The following is a 16196-nucleotide window of genomic DNA, read 5'->3' as shown; positions in this document are numbered from 1 at the left end:
AGCTTGAGACACTGACATAATCTCTGTCATGACTTTTGTTAGCCTGAGGCTATTGTGCTTCATACAGTTCTGTGAATCAGCATTGTTCCAAATCATTGGTTTCCTTCATTTTGTAACTTATTAAATTGATACATATGAACAACCTTCATTTCAGTGTTTCTCTTTCTGCAATTCCAGGCATGTTCTCCTTCCTTCTGATTCAAACTCTGCTGTCTACTGCCTCTTGGGGTCCTGTGAGAATGACAGCCATCTTTAGCTTTGCTCCCTACCAGCTGTTCACAATGGAGTCACTCAGCAGTATGACTGAAACCGAAGCCCCTAAACAAGCTTTCACTGTTCCCTCTGGTCAGGGCCCAGAGAGAAATGAAATTGAGCCAGTCACAGATGGTGGGAGTCAAGCAAGTTCCCAGATTGTCATAACCTCACTGGCAACCTCGTCCTTTAAGGGAGCGGATGGAGTGGTAAATAAGAACCTTCCAGAACCAGCAGCCTCTACTGTTGGATCCAAACAACAGATGGCTTTCAAGCTGTTCACAGCTGCAAACACGGTGCAGGCCTTTCCTGGAAAAGGTGATTCCAGAGATGAGAACAGTGGTAGCACGCGTATGCCATTTGCTGGAACTGACAAAGGCATTGCATTTGATGGCTACTTAGCTCCTGCCTTCTCAGATACACCAAAGGGAAATGGCACTGACACAGAGAAGCACTCCTTTTGTAAAATTCCAGGAACTGAAGGACAAAAGAGAGAGCAAGGTAAAAAAAAAAAAAAGAAAGAAAGCAGGTAATTTTATCACTTAATGCCTTCAGGTTGCTGAAAACTTTTTTTTTTAATGAAGACCATTCATTTATTTTCCTAATTAAAAACAACCAGATCGGTATCATACTGAAATCCCCCAAATCCAAATTCTCTGGGCAGTGAAGTAAAAAGATATTCAGGGATGGTAAATGAACAAATTGTGTTCCTTGCAGTAGGCAAATCACCAGTGTGCAAAACTCTGAATGTCAACTAATCTGTGGGTTGTCCTTATCCCCTTGTGCCCAGCTGTTGGATCACATGTCTGACCCACAGCACTGTGGGATAATTTTCATAATCTGATAGTGCTTTGGTTGTATATTGTTTGCAACTATATAATAGGTCCAAACACTCTGTTTACCCCAGGATATATCTGCAAGCACAGCTTGACTTTGGCTTGAAATGAGTACAGTGCGAGGTAACAGAAAGTAAAAACATTTTGAATGTATTCTGGGAAGCCATGGGGTTCCTTAGAAATTTAGCAGAATAAACTGAGAGGATAAGTAATTGTTCCCTAAAAAGTACAGCTGTAAGAATGTTGGATATGGAGAACAATTATGAGATCCAACAAGCCTGGTCAGTTCTGTGAGGGAACTATTTATGATCACAATCCCAAACATTTCCCCAAATCCTCAGGATGGCCATGCAAGGAATCTTTGGCAGATAAAGCCAGAAAAGTTAAAAAAAATTGGCAGAATAGGATAAACTAAATGAAAGCATATCTCGCTCCCCAGATTAAATCAGATTTGGTATTGACAGGCTGGATCACCCACTGCTTGCTGATTCACATACTGTATATTGCTCTTGAAATTCAGTTGATATAAATAGTGAACTTCGTGCAGTATTTTAAATACCTTTACAGTGAAATAAGTTGAGATGCCATGAGCAAACTAGCCAAGCTGTATGTTCTTTCCCTAAACTGATGCTTTCCAGATGTTACGGATTTCATACTCAAAATTCCCAATGATCGTGACCAAGAGCTGGTATAATGTATTGGATCAAATGGATTTTTAGCAGAGAAGTATTCTGATTTTTCTGCAGGACCAGAAGTGAAGCATCAAACAGAGGTAAATTGAGGGGTACAGAACCAAATAATAGATGCAGTCCTAGATGAATGGTTGATTTCACCTCATCCTCTTTCCCCAATTTACACTCCAGATTGTTAGCTGCTGCTGGCAGGAGATGGAGAAATATTTATTTATTTATTTATTTATTTAATTTATCTAATTTATCCCCGCCCATCTCCTCCCATCGGAGGCCTCATGAGAAAAATCTTCTTGATACTATAGAGAAGTGTTTCATATATATATATATATATATATATATATATATATTATTCTATTCCCTTTTGGAGTAAGCAGTGTTATGCAAAGTGCAGAAAGAACATAAAGTAAAGAAACAAAAGAAACAAGATAAGGAAAAAGAAAGGAAGTAAAACTAAACCTGCTTTTTACCAACACTCTTCATGATCTTTCTCCCTACGTTTCTATCCTTGCAAACTGTTTTTGGTTCTACCACATCTATACACTGCTTCAGAGATTGCCTTTGTACTTTAGACTTCTCAACTTTTCCTTTTGAAGATCTATTTCATCAACTCCATCCAACCATGATTTCTCAGTATTCCCCCCTTCCTCTAAGCTTATTCATTCTTCTATCATGGAAACCACCAATTTTGTATCCCTTGCATAGTTCAAGCCTATTGACAGTTGATGAACCTGGCACATGGAAAGATTTGACAATGAGAACCAATAGCTTTCTTCTTTGCTAGACTGGGGTAGTCATACTGTTTGTCATTTAATTTCCCTATATATATATAGGAATATCACCATTTTCATTATGGTCAAAAGGATGATGGCTCACAGGAGAATTGTCTCTTGTTCTGCATATGGTCTCATGGTTTCTGTATAGCAGAATGGCCTTGCCTTTTCCTTCCATTCTGCATCTGATGACAGGATTGGCCCTACCAATAGTGACATCTCTAGCCAGTTACTTCTGAAAAACTCTGCTATTCCTTTCCCTCTAAAGATGAGGATGGCATATGCCATCCAGTCAGTACTACACATGCTAAGGTAGCCTAGTTCTCTTAAGGGGGTTGAAATATCTTTTAATGTCAGTTTGAAAGTTTTATTCAATTACTGGTCCAGCTGGCTTTGGTAGATGGAATAATGGAGGATGTGATTTTGTCCTATGCATCTTGTCTTCTGGTTGCCTTTTCTGGTGAGAATGGCCTTGGATTCCATAACAGTCTGCACACTCCTCTTCAGTCAAATGCCCATTAAGTGTGTTTGGATTGTAACTCCCAGAATTTCCTTTGCTAGTCATTGTTGGGAATTCCAGGAGTTGCAATCCCACCATATCCAGAAGACATCATGTAGAGGGTAGGAAAGGCCACTTCAGTTCTATGCATGCTATCTAATGAAATAGAGAAAAAGAGGTGGAAGTAGGTACAAAGTGAACTTGTAATATCACAAGTTGCAATTGTCAGTTGATGCAAAGACATATAGCACTTGGTTTTTTCATACATATAATGAACTGGTTAAATCTATGTTAATAAGTATATTCACTTGCCTCCTGTCTGCATGAACACTATGAGCCAGAACTGCAATATTTAATCAATTAATATTTATTTTTTAATTGTCTAAGAAGCTATCATGGTATGATAAAAATGTTTATATAAAAATTGCAAATGACAATTCCCATCTAAAATATCTGCTACAGTGCATGTTTCTGCTGTTTAAAACACATTTCTTGTTTCAAAAAATTCATTTTGACTTCTATGTAACTGCATATATATTTAATCAATAGACTAAATCACATATGAATAAAACAAATTTCCTAACTGGAATGTAAACATATAGGTAGTCCTCACTTACTAACCTTAATCTGGACTAGCAACTCTGCCACTAAGTGAAGCAGTCACTAAGTGGAAAATCACATGACTTTCTGGCTGGAAAGGACAAGACTATTCAGTTTCACACTTTTGGCTTTTGTTTGCCTCCTAACCACTTCCCCACTCTTTGGAATGCTTGAGTTCTGCTTATTGTCTAGTACACATCAAAAGCAATGCGATCATGCCAGGAGCTGCAGGTATGCTATGCAAACAGCTTACAGTAATCTCTTGAAATCTCTACCTCTTCAATCTCTCTGCTCTACTGGCAGGGAAGGGTCAGGCAAAGGAGAGATTGCCTACAAAAATTGCTTGCTTTTTTTTTCTCCCCCTCCCCTCATAGAGCAGAGAAATTTGGAGAGGAAGAAATTTCAAGACAGTACTGTAAGCTGTTTGTATGGCATGCCTGTGGCTGCCGGCCCCAGGCTGCTGGCACAATAGCATTGCTTTTGATGTGTAGAATGGCAAACAGCTTACTCTCTTGCAATCCCTTCCTCTCCAATCTCTCCACTTTGTGAGGAAGGGGAAGAGTCAGACAAAGGAGAGATTGCCTACAGACATCACTTGCTTTTTTCCTCCCCCCCACTTACAGAGTAGAGAGATTGCAGAGAAAGGGATTGCAAGAGAGTAAACTGTTTGTGTAGCATGCTCACAGTTCCCAGTCCCAGATTGCTGGTGCGATTGCATTGGTTTCAATGTGTGGAAGAGAAAACAGCTTACTCTCTTGTAATCCCTTCCTCTCCAATCTCTCTGCTCTCAAGGGTGGAAAAAGAAAAAAACCACAGGTCAGGCACAGGACAACACGTACTGACTGTAATGGTGATCATGTGACTGAGGGATGCTGTGAAGATTGTAAATGGTTGTAAATTGGCCATAAAGTTATTTTTTCAGCACTGTTGTAACTTAGAACAGTCGCTGAATGAGTAGTTGGTAAGCAAAGATTACCTGTAAAGGGAACATGAACTCCTCAACCCTCTGGTGAAAATGCAACCCAAACTGGTTAATTTTGAGTTTGAACTGTTATTTGTACTATTGTTGATACTTGCACTTTCTTACTATTTTAAACCTACTGTGGTTGTTTTAATTGTTTCCTATAATGTGAAGTTGCCAAGAGTCAATTTGATTATGCTGGGATAAAACCGTGGTAAATGATAAAGGTAAATAAATAAGTCAATACTGAGAAAAAATGTTTTTGGCTCCTGCATGCTTCAAAGCACTTATTTAACTTACTGTCCAAACTGCTGCATGACTGTAGTATATTTCATAGCTTGCTTATTTCTCACTTTGAAATCCACAAATGTTGCTGAACTCCTACCATTTCTAGCCCACTAAGCCAATGATCCATTACAATTAACTTAACAAAAATTATTTAGATTTAGATCCTCCTTTCCATTCTAATTGCAATCCAGGTGATCAGTACACAAGAAAATACAAAATAACACGACATAGTTGAATCCCAAGGTTTGTTTTTAGGAAATGCATAAATAATTAATCATAAATCAACCCAAATTCTATTTAGAAAGGAAAGGCTTGTCTCTTCTGAATGGAGATTGAAAGCCAAATGCAACTTCTAAGTGATAATTTTTGACAACTCTGAAATGATGCATATGGGCATCTGGCAGATGGACTTCTGAAACTGATTACATCAATAGCCCTACAGGTAGGATAGCTTCACAGGTAGCCATTTATTTAAAGCATTATATCCCACCTACTCTCCATAGATGTTTCCAGAAGAAGTCTTGGGTAACTTTAGAAATGTCTCTACGATCTTCAGTGCTGGAATCTTAGAACCATGTGGAAAAGTGAAGGAGGAGGAAGGAACACTATTTTGAAACATACATACATACATACATACAAAATTAGATGTGAAAACTAGCATGCAAGGGATGGTGTGCTGGTTTATCATTCACTGGATTTTGTTCTTTTTTCAATGAGGCACATTAAACTTGCTATCTTTTACCATCAGTCTAAAATGAAACCCCCTGTTCTTACCACCTAAGGAAGCTGTTTCTTATTCTTGGACCATGGTATATATGAACCATATTAAATATGACTTTGGGGAATGTAAACTATCAGTAAAACCAAATTAGTAGAAACATCCAATAGAGTTACTGTAACTATTTGGAAGAGGGGGAGGAGGGCTCATGAAACGAAGGATTAAATTATCCTTGCCTACTGACTCTGATATCATTATTGAACACCCCCTCCCCCCCCCCCCAACTGTTCAAGGTTGGCCAAAAGATACCTTGTGCATGAAGTGAAAGGCAAAATGTATACCTCGATTCTTAGTATGAAGCAACTAGACTGGAAGTTGGAATAACATTAGAACACCTTCTTTTACTATATCTGAAAGCAGGAGGTTAGTTTTAGGGGCACAGAGCAACTATATGATAGAATTCTCACCATTTCTCTGCTTTATGATAGGGTTGATCCTGCTGTTGCTATTTATTATTTGAAATTAACCATTCCCAATGGTCACTTTGATTATGATCACTTTGGGCCTGTATGTATGTGAATATGTAAAGATTGTACTTTTTATATTTGATGTTTTTTTCCCTTGATTGAGGTATTTCATTCAGTTTCTTTGGTAATGGATGAACGTGTTCTTGTCTTTCTTTCTAGATATGCCAAGGCCAGCTAGAAGAAAAGGACAACTACGACATTTGACAGATGTTGGACAAGAGTTAATGGCAGAAAGGGGGGACTCCAGACCCAAAATAGTTATAGGTGACCCAGCATCACATAGTGGTCAGACAGAAGAACATGATGGATCTAATCATTCTCCTTGTTCAAGAGGTGAGAAAGGTGAGGTTGGGAATCCTGGCCCCAGAGGCCTTCAGGGGCTGAAAGGAGACAAAGGAGAAAATGGAGAATTGGGTCCAAAAGGTGACCCTGGGCTGAAAGGAGATCCTGGAGAGAAAGGAGAAAGAGGTCTTGTGGGTCGAAAAGGAGCAAAAGGTTTATCAGGGTCACCAGGATCTCAAGGGCCTCCTGGTCTGAAAGGAGATCCAGGGAGACAAGGAAAAATGGGTTCTTCTGGAATTCAGGGGATGCCTGGACTTCCAGGCCAAAAAGGAGAAAAAGGGCAAAAGGGGAATTGCAAAGCAGTTGAACCCACCGCATTTTCAGCTGGTCTTCAGAAAAGGAGAAGTTTCCCACTGCCAGGATCTCCCGTGAGATTTGATAAGGTTTTTCTGAATGAAAATGAAGGGTATCATGCAGAATCTGGTATATTTACAGCCACCACTGGAGGTACCTATTATTTCAGTTACCATCTCAGCATTTCTAGCAAATCACTGAGGGCTGCACTTTTTCATAATGGCCAAAGAATTCAGCAAGTGTCTGGTGTAAGACAGTCCCCACATAACATTAGTCAGGTGTCTGGATCAATGTTGGTTCAACTTTCTGAAGATGATGAAATTTGGCTTCAGATTTTGAATACCTCTCAAAATGGCCTAGTGGCTGATGAAAGTACTGATTCGGTATTTTCAGGGTTTTTACTATTCCCTGATTAATGAAACAAAGCAAACATTAATATTAATGGAAATACAATATCCATCACTTAAGGTCTGACACAATGTTATTTTATTTAAATCAGTAGACATTGTGTCTCCAATTTCATTTATTCTTTTTTATGACACTAATGATATTTTTTCATTTTTCTCTATTGCAAATTTTCAACTGCATTGCTAAAGTGTTAAATTGTATTGTGTTAGTGGCAAGTTCTTATAATTAACCTAATAAAATTTTCAAATCAAGCATGAGTTTGTGGACACCAGGAGTAATTTCCCATATACTTGTCTCCCAACAGTACAAAAGTGGTTTGTCATTACCTTCTTCTGGGATAATTTTTTTTTAATTTCTTAGTTTAGCTTACAGACCTGGTATCCCTCAGTGGTCTCCCATACAAGTGCTAACCGGGCCCCTAATGCTGCTTAGCTTTCAAGTCCAGACAGGATTGGTCAGTGGTCACTAGAAACTCCAAAATAAAGTTCTTGATATTGTACTAGATTTCTAGTTCTTCAGTCTGCACTGGCTGTAGTGTATCCTAAAGGCTGATCTTAATGCTAAAGCCTGTCATTTTTATTTATTTATTTATTTAATTTATTTCTCAAATTTGTTCTACTGCCCATCTCCCCCCCAAGGAGGGACTCTGAGCAGTTTACAATAAGTTAATAATTAAAACATTAAAACAATAATCATAAGAGAACATGAAATACAATACAATATAATATTAAAAAGTAAATATTTACTTATTTCTCAAATTTGTACTACCGCCCATCTCCATTTTTAACTGACAATAGCTTTATAGCTTCACAGTGTTAGCCTGCCATCACTGTACTTGGCAAATCAGTATCCTATCAAGAAAAGAATTAGTGTAGTGGTCAGTGTATTAGACCAGAACAAAAGACCAAGGCTCAGATTTCTGCATATGGTTCACTAGGTATCCTTAGGCTCATTTCCATCTATTAACAAATATATAATGGAGATAATAACAAGTGCATGAAAACATATAATAAACAAATAAATTTGTTCAAATCATTTACATTTTCCCAGCTTAAGACATTGTGCTATCATTTCTCCCTTTTTATTTGAACATTCTTGTTAAAGAATTCTGGTAGACCAGATTAAACTTGAACCAGCGGTGTGCTGTAGTTGCTGAAGAAGCTAATGCAATCTTGGACTGCATCAACAGAGGTATAGTGTCAAGATCACAGGAAATGATAGTACCACTCTATGCTGCATTAGTCAGGTTGCACTTGGAATACTGAGTCCACATTTGATTGACACAATACATGAAGAATGGTGAGGAACTGGGAAGATTGCAGAAGAAAACAACAAAGATGGTGAGGTGGTTGAAGGGGCTAAATCCTAAAATCAGTTAAAAGAACTACAGTAGATATATTTAGCCTAAAGAAGAGAAGGTGAAGAGGGATGATAGCAGTCTTCCACTTGAAGGGCTGCCACAGGGTGTTGATTTATTCTCCATGGTTCCTGAGGGCAGGACAAGAACAAATGAGTAGAAGTTTTATAGATAGAGATCAAACTTGAAAGGAGGAGGAATTTAAAGACTGTGAGCTATTAAGTAGTGGAACTGCCTATTTCCTGGAGTTGTGGTGGTGGTATTCAAATAAATGTTGGACAGCAATCTGTCTGGGATAGTCTGAAGATCCATACCCTGGGCAGGGGATTGGACTAGAAGTCCCTTCAAACCCTCTGATTCTGTGAAAAAAGACCATTCAAAAAACATCCTTATGGTCTTATCTATTTCTGTATTCAAAACAAAAGCTTTATGTGGAAAAATAAATAAGATTGTAGATTTTGAGGGAGCCCCCCCCCAATGTATTGTGCTTTGATTCTTTGTGATTCTGCTCTGAATGATAAAGCCCACTCAAAGGATTTCAAGCATAACTTCCCACTCCTATTAAAATTATTTTTGTTTAATCAAGTATCACAACCAATTCAATTTTTAGTGAAAGTGTGTCTATCATACTTCTGTGACCAACTTTTATCATATTGTCTGTATATATATATATTAATGGCTTAGTATACTGTATATTTGTGGACAGGTTAAACTGATGAAAAGTAATAAACTATAGAAATGAGCTTTGAATATTGTAGCCTTGGAATCTCAGTTTATTCTGTTGTCTTATCCTTTGTCAGGTCTTCATCATGTATTAATATTCACAATGCCATCTCCTCCTCCTCCTCCTCCTCCGCATTTAACTGCTACACATGTTTGATTTTATGACTCCTGGAAATCACTTGGAATTGCAGCAGTAGAAAACTGCAGCAAACAAACAAATAAAATGCTGATAAATAAACACCAAGCCCATTTTTATAACCTGTTGGTCTGACTCTGTAAATAGCTAGGACCTCTTCCATTTTTCAGCCTTGAAAACTATGCTGGGATCCTTATATGGTTGAAGCATCTCTCCAGGAAGTGTTGGCATAGCTGGATCTAAATGCCCATGACCAAAATTTGCCTTTTGAGACTTTCCCTTGTCCTTCTTCCCTAATTTGTTGCCATGAATTATCTCAATTATTTATGTATTTATTACAGTATTTCTCATGATTCAAGGCAATTTACAAAAGCCAGACATATGGTCAAATACAAACAACTACGAAGGCAATCCACGTCCATTGACTGTCCCAAAGGCATGTCAGAATAATACAGTTTTTAACGGCTTTGTGGGAGCTTCCATGGCCCCAAGGGGATGTTCCTTAATGGGAGGGGGCTGCGATCAAGTGCAAGCAGAATTTTGCCCATAGATATTGGGAAGTTAGTTGCCTGCTAAAATGGTCCTTATAGCCCTTCCCCAAATGGTTCAAATCTTGTGACATTGTCATATCTCATGGAATTTTGGCTATCTTGCCCAGGCATGTAGGGCTGCACTTTAAAAGCCTAGCTCATATGTTAATGGAGCAGAGGAAGGGTGTGAGGTGACTCAGAAAGAGCTCTCCCAATGTGCCTCCTCTGTCCCCCAACCAGGTTATTTGCCAGAAGAGTATAGCAAGCACTCAAGAAATATGCCTGTATGGAGCAGCACTGCACTAGTGACCTATCACTTGGGCAACTTGGAAGCTGGCTAAAGGTTCTGCCCCCACTACATGCTCAAGAGGTTGATTGGGGTCTGATTTTCTTGCCAGGATGCTTGGTGGGCAGGAAAATGTGGTAAAGAAATTCACCAATCGCTGCCCTTAAATCATCCTGCATTAAAGCTGCAAGGACAGCACCGCTTCCCACTAAGACAGATGAGAGCTCGGTTATTAGGTAGCACAAATTATACTGGCATGCTTTTCTGTCACCCCAAGCATGGATGAGTGGGCACTAATGCAGCCATATGACTGTACCCTTGGTTGAGAGTGGGTGGTCGGGTGGGGCAAGAGTCATGTGCCCGCAACTTACATAAACTGGGAAAATCAAGCAGGGCAGGTTTTATGCAAGGATAGGAAAACTGACTTGAAACTGACTGAAAGGATAAAACTTGGTTTCCTGATCAGGTTAACTATACGCCTTCTCTAGTATAGTTAGGTTACAGCAGATGCTGAGTGAGGGTTTGCTTGTGCCCAGGAGCTGGGAGGCAGCTGTGAAGGAAAAGCAAAGTCTCAGAATGGCAGAAACAGCTCCGTTATTGTTTTGGCTCCAAATAAATTGCAAAAATGCCAATTCAGCCCTTGAAACAAGTCAATGCATGGTGATCTGGAGCTGATTCAGGAGCTGAGCAAAGACTGTGTACGGAAGGACTCTACATGAGTAAATATGTGTCTCCCGATGAAAGAAAATCAATGAAACGTATTTCTAATTCTATTCTTATCTGGAAGCTTTCCAAGTGTAATTGAAGAAAAATAATGAAAGTTCCTTAGCTTGAATAATGGTTCTAGCAAAGCTGCTGAAGTAGGTGACCTTTAAAGTTGCATACAGCCAAAAACACAAATTCAGAGAACTAGGGCAGCAAAAATTAGAATAAAATAAAGATGACTTCAAAACAGCAGGCTCATATCTGGGTTAAGCAGAGTGCAGGGTTGAACGTTTTGTTTTTCATCCAATAATGTGAAAACAGATTGCCGCAAAGCTGCGAGCGACAGTCTGGTATAGAGAATTGGATTATGACAGCAAAGGCCTGGGTTTGTTGAAGACTAACCAATCCCTGCCTCTCAGTTTAATTGGAATTAATATATTTGTAAAAAGATTGTTGCTATTATAAAATCAGAAAAAAAAGACCACACCCCTCTCCCTAAGCTCTGCTGAAGAAATATGGGATAAAAATATATTAAAATGAACTGTAGCAGCCTATGCCAACGTATGTTAAAATTTTAGAATTTTCCCAAAATTATGCTACTTCAGGCTCTGGGTGAGTATATGGGGTTACATATTTGAATGCTGTCCACCCAGTAAAACAAAACTCATTAAATAATAGTCCCACTTCATCTTTTCCCTATAGATTGTCCCCTTATACATTATCCCCAAACCTGTTTTTATTTTCTTCTATTTTTTGTACTTTTTATATTTTTTATAATGGTTTTATAACTTATTTGTAAGCCATCCAAAGTCAGTTTTATAGTGAGATGGGCAGTGTATAAATTTAATAATAAATGAATAAAATAACTAGAAAATCCCAAATGTGGACAAAAGACAATGCATATCTGCACAAAAATTGCACAGCTAATTTACAGCTATAGTTGCAAATTTATATCCTGTACTTCATGTAAAATAGTGGCATTCCAACAGCATGCAGAGAACAATGTTAATTAAAAATACAATTCATCAAATATTATAGTTACAAACATAAAATAATTGTATACCTACATTTTTGCGTTTATATTTTGTATTTGAAGGAAGATTTTTTTAACAGTAATTAGCATAAAAAATGGGAAGGCTATTTTAGATTTCCTGGCTGAATAATAATGGAGGTAGATCATTTTTCCTTCTGTTTAAGTTTTCCTTTGGGGATCCACTGTCTTAAATTCAGGGTCACAAGAAGAGCCCCATTGGATCAATCCAATCTAGTCCAGCATTTTGTATCATAATGTGTCTAGCCAGGAGTATTTAGCAAGCTCACAAAACTGAGCAGGGTTGTGTGAGAATCTTATTTCACTATTGCTTTCTTTTGTGTGCACGTGTGTGTGCGTGCACCTTCAAGTCAGTGCTGACTCCTGGCAACTGCGTGGACTAGTCCCTACAATTTTCTTGGCAAGATTTCAGAAGTAGCTTGCCATTGCTTGCTTCCTAGGGCTGAGGGACAGTGACTGGCTCAAGGTCACCAGCTGGCTTTGTGCCTAAGGTGGGACCAGAACTCACAGTCTCCCAGTTTTTAGCCTAGTACCATAACAGCCACACCAAATTGGCTCTCTACTTCCTAGCAATAGGTATTTAAGGTGATTTGGGAGGAAATACCGCCACTGGGAATTGTAATCACTCTGGTAGATTGATCCTCCTCTGGTGGGAGGAGATGGGCAGTGACAAATTTAATAAATAACACAAATAAATAAATAACTTGTCCAGTCCTCCTTAAAATTGTCTAAGTTAGTGGCCATAAAGACATTTGGTGGTGATAAATTCTACCCGATGTATTTTCATGACTGTTTTTGTTATATTTTTCAGGTTTAAAAATGCTTTGTGTATTTTATTTGGCAAAACATGACATAAAATGAATGCATGCATGAATAAATACATAAAATTGAGATGTACCCAATTCCTATGAATTACCTACTTGCATTATGCCCTTCTTATGCTGTACATGTAGAAATGTGCACACGTCTCCTCTAAAGTAAATAGGAAATGCCTGGATTCACCAACTGTAGTATTTAAAGGGAAGGTATAAATTAGGATTACAGAAACCCATATTCATGTTGTCACTAATTCTTGGAAGCTCACTTAGTCATCTCTTTCTCATCCAATTTATGTCATAGTGTTATCATGGGGGTAAACTTGACGAAAGAAAGGTGCTGTAGATCATATCAGGCTTTTTGAGGAAAAGTAGCATATAAATCTAACAAGTTTTTTTTCAAGAAATACATCACTATTTTTAATAACAGTTGCTTAATTGAAATCTACTTACCTTCCAAGTAACTGGCTAAAGGAAACCTATCAAATAACTTTCTGACCTATGGAGGGCACTGAATTTACATTTACTCCAATTTCAGTGCCACACGGTTGACTTTCTGAAAAAGTCACCAATCCCAGTTCTTGTCTGCCCACCACATTCTCTCATTGGCTAAGATTAAAGTAATAAAAGAAATCAAATAGACCACTACCTACTGGAGATTAAGATTGGCTTCTGCAATGTCCACTGCAGAGTGAGGACTCCTGATAAGCAGAACATTCTTAAGGTAGGAGACAATAAGAATTTATTTTCTTTGAATGTCTTTATTTCAAGAAGTATTTGGGCTTCTGATGTTGCTGTCAGTAGAACCCGATTCATGAAAGCAATTATATATAAAACTTCTGGATGACTGCAATAAGATGGTCTACTTTTCCTGGAAAAACTCAAGATGGAGGTTGTTAAGTTAAAAAACAAGCAAACAAATATAACAATCCTGCTAATTTTCTGTTGAAGACAAATTCAACAGCAGAGTTATCCAATCCATTTCAATATCCATATTAAACCAGAGCTAAAAAAAATCCTGAAGCTAAACAATTATATATTGGGTAATATAATACAATTGGGCATTTTGGCAAAATATGTTTATGAAGTTAGACATTTAATATTTTACTTAGAGTATTTTGGGCCATTTTGTTCACTAAACACTTAAAGGTAATATGGTGTTTTATACAGAATGTATAAAGGCATTGAGGAAAATAAATATAAGAGAAAAAAAGAGAAAAAGGATGACTCCAGATATCAATGAGCTAGGAAGATAGGAAACTGCTTACATCAACTCCAGATATCTAGCTCACTGTTCGTTATGTTAATTTGCAGTCGCTAGATAGCAAGTAAATGCTCTTCCTAGCCCTATTTGGAGATGCAGAGGAGACAAGGTGATGGCACTAAGGAAAGAAGGCAAAGGGAATAAGTAGAAAGCAATAATAACTTTTTTTCATCTGAATAGGGCACATTCTTTACAATTATATACCATTAATTTGAGTGTCTCTTCAATGTGAAAACTAAGACTGAAGTCTAGAAATTCCTTCTAGATATATAGATTCAGTCACACTTTAATAGACTGCCTACTTGGTTTTAAATGAAAATTTGGTCAGAGTCCCATATGATTTTGAAATGTGCATATAGCTATTTTTAGATGATAAATCAATCTGTTATAGAGTTCCCATGTTTGGTAAGAGATGTGTATGCTGACTCAGGACTGCAACTAGAGTGGGGGTGGGGCAACCAGGGCATGTGCCCTGGGTGCCGTGCTGGGGGGGGACACCAAAATGAGCGCCTAGGAGTGCCAAAATGGGAGTGGAATCCATGTGACACAGACCCTAGTTGTGGCCCCATGCTGACTAGATGTAGATGTTCAACTGGACAGATATATTGCCATAAATATTCATATCTAAGGCTATGATGGGGTCTCATTCATATCAGAAAGTATGGATGGTAGACCACCTTCAGTAAAGGACATTCCAGTATCTCTGCCTGAAAAGAGCTCACATACTGGGAAACATAGGCCAGTATTTTGACCCAGAATAAGGTAGCTTCATATTTACAAGAGTTTGGATGGGAGCCTTAGCAGCTTCCATTTTTTACAGACCACAAAATGCTGGAAGTCCAGGTAGAGTCTGTAATTCAAGAGTGGAGTTTTTAAGTGAGAGAATGGTGGCTTGAGAGTAATAGAGAAATTGTTCCAGTTTTGATCCTTCAATTCTCAGAATTCTAAATGGCCAGTTTTTGACAGAGATTGTGGAATTTGTTGCCCAATACATCAGGAAGGTGCCTTCTCTGGGATTGGTACCATTGCATTCAGGATTAGATCAGTATATGAGATAAGCTATTTCACAAGGGAAACAGATGGCACAGATAGTTGATCTTCACTGGAAAAGCTGTTCATTATGAACAGAGGCAGGTATCCTATACCTAATCAGGCTGCTGGTTATCTAAGTAAAAGTTTCAATTTTGACCGGCAGTGGCTTTCCAACCAAATTCCTGTTTGGCAATGCTAGACGGAGCATCACTACTGAAAGGTTATGAATGTGTGGAAGTTGTGGGAATTACATCAATACTGTCATTCAGCTAATAGTATAGATGTGTGCATGATTAAGAACAATTTGTGTTCTTAATCATGCACACATATGGATCTTACATGAATGGGATAAATCATGCATAACCGTCATGTAACAAGTTGTAAAATCAAGTTCTGATGCAGTGAAATAACAACAACAAAACACAGCCAAATAAGGATGCAAAGATATTCTTTTCCAAAGATGTCATTTCACCTAGAGCAGGGTTTCCCAAACTGTGAGGTGTACCTGCCTTGGGGAGGTGCAGACAGAGGCCAGGGGAGGTGTGAAGGACCTTATTTTTTATGTCTCTGATATAGTAAGCATGTGGGTGTGGGTGTAATAAAGTTTCATTGTATTTTTTCATTGTTCATTTGTGTTCATTTTGGTGTTTGGATTTTTAGGGGAGGTGTATATATTAAGATTACACAAAAGGGAGCTGTGATGGCAAAAAGTTTAGGAACCCCTGATCTAGAGCTAATCCAGCAGGGATTAGTCCCCAATGGGCTCTTTCAGACATAAACTCCATTGCATTATGACTGTGAAGGGTAGGTTTGCAGAAGGTGCAGATATTTTAAATTGTGAATGTTATCTGAATTATCTGGAAGAGGTATTGGTGGTGCTCTCTTTCTGTACCATCTCTTCCTCTCACTGCCAAAGTAAAAGGTGGCTTTAGTTGGGGCATCTTTCTGGGAATTTGGTTCACACTCATGCTAGTCCAATTTAAAAGCTAATAGAATGCACTATATTAAGGAAGTGAAGCACAGTTAGCCCTTGAGTCAACATACCCTGAAATTTCTATATTTCCCAACTATGTTAAATACCTATGTTTTGCTATAGTTGATTAGATAATA

General features: G+C 38.3%; 1 protein-coding gene across 1 annotated transcript in view; it reads left to right on the top strand.

The window, feature by feature from the left end:
• Positions 1 to 281: 281 nt before the first annotated feature.
• OTOL1 (otolin 1) overlaps positions 282 to 16196 on the top strand; it is a 28987-nt gene continuing 13072 nt past the window's right edge. The window contains exons 1-6 of the mRNA XM_063306560.1: positions 282 to 753; positions 1835 to 1860; positions 3238 to 3277; positions 4948 to 4979; positions 5402 to 5423; positions 6303 to 7151. Of these exons, the coding sequence (XP_063162630.1) occupies positions 282 to 753; positions 1835 to 1860; positions 3238 to 3277; positions 4948 to 4979; positions 5402 to 5423; positions 6303 to 7151 (1441 nt within the window). The remainder of the gene's footprint in view (positions 754 to 1834; positions 1861 to 3237; positions 3278 to 4947; positions 4980 to 5401; positions 5424 to 6302; positions 7152 to 16196) is intronic.

Source organism: Candoia aspera, chromosome 6 (genome assembly GCF_035149785.1).
Source record: "Candoia aspera isolate rCanAsp1 chromosome 6, rCanAsp1.hap2, whole genome shotgun sequence".
Taxonomy (NCBI): Eukaryota; Metazoa; Chordata; class Lepidosauria; order Squamata; family Boidae; genus Candoia; species Candoia aspera.
This window is presented reverse-complemented; position numbering and strand designations above follow the sequence as displayed.